The sequence below is a fragment of the Aulonocara sp. 'chitande type north' Nkhata Bay genome, linkage group LG14 (assembly GCF_057382095.1).
Source record: "Aulonocara sp. 'chitande type north' Nkhata Bay isolate Kocher_YH1m ecotype deep benthic linkage group LG14, A_spYH_male_GT1.1, whole genome shotgun sequence".
Lineage (NCBI taxonomy): Eukaryota > Metazoa > Chordata > Actinopteri > Cichliformes > Cichlidae > Aulonocara > Aulonocara sp. 'chitande type north' Nkhata Bay.
In genome coordinates, this window is record NC_141357.1 from 12,318,582 (window position 1) to 12,327,278 (window position 8,697).

The 8,697-nt window shown below is 41.1% G+C and overlaps 1 protein-coding gene across 5 annotated transcripts in view; it reads left to right on the forward strand.

Annotated features, from left to right (window-relative positions):
• Positions 1-8,697, forward strand: part of arap1 (ArfGAP with RhoGAP domain, ankyrin repeat and PH domain 1) — a 60,863-nt gene that overhangs the window by 43,977 nt on the left and 8,189 nt on the right. For all 5 annotated transcript variants that reach the window (XR_015124621.1, XM_086260991.1, XM_086260989.1 and 2 more), the window contains 9 exons: positions 2,295-2,400; positions 2,501-2,648; positions 2,885-2,956; positions 3,835-3,912; positions 4,045-4,162; positions 4,830-4,943; positions 5,041-5,180; positions 5,274-5,356; positions 5,956-6,015. Coding sequence is in view for 4 of the 5 variants with exons in the window: in XM_086260991.1 (XP_086117117.1) it covers positions 2,295-2,400; positions 2,501-2,648; positions 2,885-2,956; positions 3,835-3,912; positions 4,045-4,162; positions 4,830-4,943; positions 5,041-5,180; positions 5,274-5,356; positions 5,956-6,015 (919 nt within the window). In the remaining variant the exon portion in view is untranslated. The remainder of the gene's footprint in view (positions 1-2,294; positions 2,401-2,500; positions 2,649-2,884; positions 2,957-3,834; positions 3,913-4,044; positions 4,163-4,829; positions 4,944-5,040; positions 5,181-5,273; positions 5,357-5,955; positions 6,016-8,697) is intronic.

The following is an 8,697-nucleotide window of genomic DNA, read 5'->3' on the forward strand; positions in this document are numbered from 1 at the left end:
AGTTTTTCTGATGTTTTGATATCATGATACTGCATCTTCTGAGAGACACACTGACAGGCCAGTTTGGAGCCATGCTGTTCTAAAACCTGAGCTGGTTTAGTATTGCCATGCCAAAACAAGCAAGGCCTTCCTGGATTAAGAAGTCATCTGTATGGCGGATGACCTGTCATGGTCCCTTTACAGACATGCATTTTGTGGCATTTAGCAAATTACAAAATTATTAGCCGAAAATCAATGTCACTGTGCTTTTTTTTTTTTTTTTTTAACAGGGCAGCAAATTTCAACATAGCAATTCTATTTTCAAATTTCTGTTTGCACACAATAACAGAATTATTTTGGAGAAAAACAATAACTAACAGGCTCATGTTATGACCCTGAGCTTTATGAGCCTTAGTACAAACCATTGCTGTGAATTAATGTGCTTTAACTTAAACTTTGTACCCTTATAGACTGTTTGAGCAGTCACTTGAGAAAGCATCATGTCAAAAACACAAGAAAGCAGTTTAGACTTGTGATAAAGAGTTATGGCTGCTCATAAAGCAGAGATGGATATACATCGTTATCACAGTGTTTCCAAGTGTCAAGAACTGGAGTGAGAACTATCATTAGGAAAGTGACACACAGCACACAACAAGCCTGACAGAGGCAGGAAGTGAAAGATTCATTAAAGAAAACCTGTGAGAGATGTGTCCAAAGACCACAGAACAACTGTCAAGACACTCATGAATAACTTAGTCGACTTGGATTTCCTACTCTCAAAGAAGACTGTCACTAGAAACCTGCGCAGGAACCGTGAGGTTGCAGATGAAGGAAAAGTCCACTTCTGCAGAAGACGTACCTTCAAGACAGACTAAAGCATGCTAAGGACAACCTGAAGAAACATTATGCATATGGGAGTGTGTCCTTTTGTCAGATGAGATGAGACGAAACAAAGGCTTTGTAGCCACAGTGACTTATGTTTGGAGAAAAAATGGAGAGGCGTCAACCCATAGAACACCGTCCCCGCAGTGAAGCATGGTGGTGGGACTATTATGCTGTGGAGATGCTTCATAACGTCTGGAAGTGGGCATCTTGTCAAAATGGAAGGAAGAGTGAAGGATATGTGAAGATTTTGAAAGAAAACCTCAAACAGTTGGCAGCAAACCTGGATCTCAGTCATCACTTTGTCTTCCAACACAACAGTGACTCAAAACATACATCGCACCTGATGAACAACTACCAGCCTGTGTAAAGCTTTAGAGAGTCTCGCTCGGGAGACGAGTGTGGGTCTTGTTGACAACTACAGCAAATGACAGCAGGCTGTTTTCCAGTAAAAAGGATTTGCAAATAACTATTAATAACCTTGACCCTGGTAGTTTTTGTTTTTTGTGAAACAATTTAGTTTCTGTGTGCAATGTAAAAAATAAAAACAAAAAACTAAACATCCAAAACAAAACTAGGATGTTTGGGAAAGCTGTGTTTTAAAAATCGCTTGCTATGTTTAACAGAAACCTTTTTTAATTTTTTTGTGTAAGTTTTAAACTTTCATGAGGAGGGTCCTCATTTGTCCTCATCTGTCCTCATCTGTAGCTTTTAGTCCCTCTGCACTTTAATCTAGTTTACAAGGAAGGACCACAACCCTTTTGTATTTTATCTTGGGTTTGGGTGTTTAGTGTTGATGTTGGGCGTCATTGTTTAGGGATTTTTCAACAATCGAAATTATTGCAGTACATAACTGCCTCTTACTATTTGTAGTCTTACACCGAAAACAGCTTTTAGCACAACTTTTCCAGTCTTTTTTGCCCCAGTAACATAAGCATTTGACAATGTACTGGTTTCAAATGAAAATGAGCATATAATGCTAGTATTGCAGGGATTTAATGATATGTTTGTCATTGTAATTCTAGTGTTTTGTTTTTTTTTAACACTGAAGCTAAATTGAGCATACAGTGCAAAGAGAATGAGTTTAAAGATATGCTGCAGCTGTGTGTCTGGTACCATCATCTTGTTATTGTTTTCAACCAAAGACCTACACACTGCTGGCCATTTTTAATATATACATGCCAGTTTAAACAAAAATGCTCTTTGTTTTAGAAGTCTAGAGTCCTTTTTCATCAGGCCTCTCTTCAGCCTTTCTCCCTGTTTTGATCTTTTGTGCTCTCGTCCTGTGCTTTTTTTTTTTTTTTTTTTTTCGTTCCATCTTACACTCCCAGCTCTTTCTTTGATCCTGGCCGTTTGTACTATAAATATCCTCTGTGTTCATAATTTTATTTAATAATTTTACTTTTCTCCTCATCTTCTTCTCTCTTCCCCAGCCATTCAGGATGAAAGTACTAAAATCTCCCAGTACAAGCAGTTCTTGAACAAACTGCCTCATGTCAACAAGGCAACACTACAAGCCCTTATCGAGCATCTCTACTGGTGAGAACTGATACACAGTGACTGATACCATCTTATCACCTCTCCCTGAGTATGTATTTGTGCACAGACTTGTGTGTTTTTTTTACCGCTTGTGTTTCAGCGTGCAGCACTTTTCGGATGACAACCAGATGAACAACCATAATCTGGCCATCGTGTTCGGTCCCACACTGTTCCAGACTGACGGGAAGGACTATGCCGCTGGCCGCGCCATTGAAGACCTCATTGAGCACTACAAACTCATCTTTGAGGTCAGTGCTGATAACAAAGGTGGTAATGCTTCTATGCTAACACATCAGGGATTTAAAAACACTTTTCAGTGGTGTAGAGATCTAAGTGTTCGTCTTATCTTTTTATCTTAAAGATCAAGCTTCACTGTGATTACAACACAGTGCAGTGATTCTGCACTTTGAAGAATCAGTGCAGATTTTAAATGTTGATACATTTTTATTTGTGGTTGAATTACTCTGCTTATGCTCTCTTGCAGGTGGATGAGCAGCAGCTGAACAAGCAGATAGAAGTGATTGAAGTTATCCACAAAATGCGGAATTTGAAAAATGTGAGCAACATACAATAAACTTTAAACAAAGAATGGTTCAGTGACCTGACATATTTCAGAGGCAAGATTTAGGAAAATCATTGAAAATATTACAATATAAACGCAGAACTAAAACTAAGAATATTTCTTCTATATTTTTAGTTTAGTTTTTCAAATTGTGTCACTTAGAATTTCTTTCAGAAGTCCAGCTTTGGTAAAAGTGTGAATTTTTTCCCATGCAGTTTCAGTTTTTAGCTTAGTTTTAGTTAATTATAATAAACTTGGTGGATTTCTTCGGTGAGATTAAACAGTCATTTCCACAGCCATCATCAGAACATATCAGCAAATGAAGGAAATTCTTCTGGATCGGTTTTCTATCCCGCTGGGATACATCATATTTCCAAAAGCCATCACACACACACGAACTTGATTGACATCCCAATCTTAATCTAAAGGGTTTAATATGATGCTTCAACACTTCTAGGAAGGCTTTCCACAACATTCAGGAGAGTGTTTATGGGAATTTTTGACCAGAATCACATTTGTGAGGTCAGATGCTAATGTTGGATGTGAAGCGGCTTGCAGTTTGTAATTCATCCTGAATGTGTTAAGGGTTCATTACTGAAACTAAGGCGCCGAACCCAAGTCTTAGAAAAGCAACCACTCACCATAATCCCCCCTCCACCAAACTTTACACTTAATTTATTATGTTAATTTCTAGTTTATCACCTGCCTGTGTAATTAACCTTTATTATTGTTCAGTTGATCTCAGTGAAATGTGTTGTGTGAAGTGTTTTGACTTGTTTGAACACTGCATTTGGTTATCTGTGTATACGCTTTTTTTATCATCGCAGTTTTTCTGTCTGATCATTTGTTTGTTTGTGTGCCCTAAACTTCAGCCTCCTTCTGAACGAGGAGGTGACTTCATTTGTACTGTGTACCTGGAGGAAAAGGCCAGTGGAGAGAGACATGTGAAGGTGGGTTGGAATTCACCAAATAACACATTTATTTATTTAACAACCCAGTTCTTTCATCTGGCACACATCAAGTTCCACAGTAACGAACAGGCTGGTGTTTATAGAAAACAAATATTTCCACTCTTCCCACAGATTCCTGGTTCTATGACAGCATTAGAGCTCACACTGGAGATTCTGGACCAGCGTAACATCCCAATTAAAGACAAAGATTACTGGAGCTGCTGGGAGATCTGCTGCAAGGAAGAAATGGGTAAGACTGATTAAAAAGATGAAGGGAGGCAGGACAAATGCCAAACAGCATTTGTTTTTTATGCTGATGCAGATTTAGAATTTATAGGGTATTTTGTAAACTCTGTCTTAATTATTCTGTTTTTTTCATTAATATGGTACAGGGCTATTTTGCTTTGGAAAATGACAGTTTACTAGGACTAATGCAAAAAAAAAGAAAATTGCCTGCAACAGTGTGGCTGCAAACTGCAGTTTGTTTTGCATCTGGTATGTGACCTGTCTGGTTCCCTACAAGGAAGCGACAGTATGAAAATGACAGTAGCAGTAATCTGCAGATTAAAGAGGAAATGGAGCAGTAATGATGAGAAATTGAAGGAAATTGTTGTTGTTGATGGGAAGACAAGGAAGGAATTTACCGCTACAGACGGTGTCATTTACTACAGATTGGTATGTAGATTTACAAAACAAAATTCTTCCAGGATGTAAGGTGAGATTTACGGAAATATGTATTTATAGCATCCAAAAATATGAAGCTGTACCAGTTATGTCATCAAGCGCTCAGCATGTTTGTCTGACACTTTGACCCTATTGAGGAATGCAGATTTGCAAAGTTCTTTGTCATCCAGAAATGCCCCAAGTTTGCATCATGTTTTCACACATGCTCTCTTTCTGCCTGCTCTGTTTTTCAGAACGACCGCTGCACTATCAGGAGCGAGTCTTGCCCATTGTTCACTCCATCGGCACAGAGTCTCATCTGCTTATCAAGAAACATGCTGCAATGGAGGCCATCACTCTTTACCTGTGTAAATACAAAACAACAGAATCATTGCTGCACTGTTTGGTCTGCCACATTGTGGCATGCTTGCATCAATTTCAGTTATCTGGCCTTCTGTCCTGCAGCCAGTAAACCAGACGCATCCAAGCACGGGATGATAAAATTCAGAGAGGAGCGAAGCATCTTGGGTTTGGGCCTCACCAGTTTTCATGAGCGTTATTTCATCCTCAATTACAACTCGCTCAGAATGTACAAGGACGTCAGAGTAAGATCTACAGACATACTTTTATCATTTTATTTGTTATCTCCTTCGTAGACTCGTTAACTAATTTTTCCTTTTTTCCCCACTGTCTGTCAGAGTAACCGTCCAGAACGTGAATGGCCAGTGAAAAACTTGAAGGTTTACCTTGGTATAAAGAAGAAACTCCGTCCTCCCACATGGTGAGCACCTGTGCTGAATTACCAGTGTCACACTATTCTCATGAGTGCTTAGTGGCAAAGCAGCAGGTGGCTGCTGTAAATGGAAACTGCTGTCACACCAGGAGGAAGACTGGCCATGCAAATTATCGCTTCAGTGGGCACAAAAAATGTATTTACTGGGAATAACAATTTTCTGGGATTATCTGATCATGAATAATTGGATATCTGGCCACTCATTCTCCAGCTTTATACAAGTGTAACACCTCTGCACTACATTGCTGTTGGCGGGAGCAGCTAGTGCTACCCCTACTGATCAAAATGCATCTTTTTGATCTCAAATTACCTCAGTTTTGTTAGCTTGAACCAAATTGGTTGATGCCCTTGAGCTTCCTTGTTTCATAACTTTAAAAGTTTACACAGAGCAACTTCTGCAGCTCGGCTCATGCTTAAAGGGATAATTAACGACTAAACTTGAATTATTAATTTACGAACTCTACAGTTTCTTTATCTGAAGTAGCTGTTTGGGCCTTGTAAGCAGAGTGACCACTAGGGGGCAGGCTGACACTGTGAATCCTAAGAAGCTGAATTGCTGTTAAAGTGATTTGTATGTTTATTTTTAGTTGGGGACTGACAGTTCTGTATGAGAGCATGAAACAAGAGAAGCCCGAGAGACAGCAGTGGTGAGTACTTATTCAGTGCTCTCTTTTTTATAATACACAACTTTCAGGCTCTGATTACGTCACCAGCAATGTTGGTTTATTGGCTGGAAAAATGAGTAATACCGAAAACAAACAGCCGCAGGAGCATTTTTTTCCGCTAATTGGCTTGATTTGCAACAGGTCAGTAACTTGATCGGCTATAAAAAGAGCATCTTAGGCAGAGATTCTCCATTATGCAAAAAACACTCTACAAATTGTGCAATAATTTCAGAAAAATGTTCCTCAATCTAAAAATGAAAAGCCTGTGAATATCCCATCATCTACATAATCTATGGCCCATAATAACTTCAGAAGATTTAGGAAATCTGCAGAAATCTCCGTATGTAAGGGACAAGGTCAAAAATCATGCCTGTAAATGCCTGTAAGCTGCTTGCTTGGGCTCAGGAAGACTTCCAGAAATCATTATCTGTGAGCACAGCTCATCGTGCGGTTCATGAATGCAGGTTAAAGCGCTATCGTGCAAAGAACCAGAAACACATGAAGATGTGAATGGACTGAGACAAAGTGGAAAACTGTTCTGTTGTCAGAATGATTAGCATTGTGCAAAACATGGACACTGCAGTCTCTAGATTAAAGCAGAGAGGGACCTCCGTGCTCATGTCTGATGGTACCTGCATGCATTAATACCTAAATACATACAATACATACTTACATACATACATAGAACTGGCAGCTGGCACATCTGGAAAGACACAATTAATGATGAAAGATGTCCAGAGGTTTTAGTTTATCACATGCTCCCATCCAGAAAGCCTTTCAGGGGATGCCGTGCATATTTCAGCAAGATGATACTAAACTGCATGCTGCATCTATTACAACAGCATGGCTTTGCTGTCGAAGAGTCCAGGTGCTGAACTGGTCTGCCTGTAGAAAACATTAGTAAGGTGGAGTAAGTAAGCCGTGAGGTTCAGCAGCTATATATATCTGATATCAGACGAGAATGGGAATAGATTTCTCTCACAGAAGTTGGCAGCTCAAATTTTTAGAGACGTGTTGCTGGCGTCAATTTCAATTTCAGGTTTCATTGTTCTATTGTGAATAAATCCAAGTTCATGAGATTTGCATTGTGCTTAGGGCTGGGCTATATCATACCGTTTACGGTAATACCGGTGTAATGTTGGGCAACGATAGGAAAATGAAATATTGCAATAGAATATGGGTAAAACGCGCATGCGCAATGCCTTTGTTTACATACACACATGGCGGCGATGCAGAATGAGAAGAGCGAAAGCAGATCGTTAAATGAAATAGATGAACCAGAATTGGTTTGTAAAAATGCTGCAACTTCAGTGGTGTGGAACTGGTTTGGCTTTCATCCGTCAGATACACAACAAAGCACTATTTTTGGTAGAACGTGCTAGCGGGCCGTCGTTATTACCGTGTTGTTTGGAAAATACGGCACACTTAAAATCAATCCTTTGATTTTTCTGAAAATCGACAGAGCCCCTTATAATCCCGTGTGCCTTATGTATGAATTCTGGTTGTGTTTACTGACCTCAAAACGATTTTATGTCGTACACGGCGCTCGAAAATCTGTCAAATGTTTTAGTACGACTTTGCTAAGCTACGAACCCGCACCGCTTGATGGATTGTCGGAGCATTACGACTATCGTAGGCAGGAGCCTCGCGGAGTGATACGTACTGTGCTTCAACATAATAGTCTGCGACTGGGGAGAGTGCCCGCCCTATGGAAGACATCCTGCATCGTCCCGGTCCCCAAAAAGAACCGGCCCAATGAGCTGAATGACTTCCGACCGGTGGCACTGACGTCACATCTTATGAAGACTCTAGAGCGGCTCTTCCTCAACTTCCTCCGACCACAGGTACAACATGCCCAGGACCCACTACAGTTTGCATACAAGGCGGGTGTCGGAGTGGAGGATGCCATCCTGTACCTCCTACACAGAGCCCACTCACACCTGGATGGGGGAAAAGGCACGGTCAGGATACTGTTTCTTGACTTTTCCAGTGCCTTTAATACCATCCGGCCCTGTATGCTTCAGGAAAAACTGAACAGGGTGGAGGTGGACCCTTGCCTGGTGGCTTGGATCTCCGACTACCTCACCGACAGACCACAGTACGTCAGGCTGAAGGACATCACGTCTGACACTGTGGTCAGCAGCACAGGAGCACCACAGGGAACTGTGCTGTCCCCTCTTCTCTTCACTCTGTACACCTCTGACTTCTGCTACAACTCTGAATTATGCCATATTCAGAAGTTTGCAGATGACACGGCCATCATGGGGTGTATCTGGGATGATCAGGAAGAGGAGTACAGAAGTCTGGTGAGGAACTTTGTCGCATGGAGTCACACAAACCACCTGCAACTCAACACCTCAAAGACTAAGGAACTGGTTGTGGACTTCGGGAGGTCCAGAGAAGGTCCACTGCCGGTTCAGATAGAGGGGGAGGAGGTGGAGGTGGTCAACAAGTACAAGTACCTCGGGCTGTGGGTGGACAATAAACTGGACTGGTCATGCAACACAGAGCACCTGTATAAAAAAGCCCAAAGCCGACTGTACTTCCTCAGGAGGCTGAGGTCTTTTAACATCTGCAGGAAGCTCCTGAGGATGTTTTACCAGTCGGTGGTTGCTGGAGTACTTTTCTATGCTGTGGTGTGCTGGGGGAGCAGCACAGCAAAGA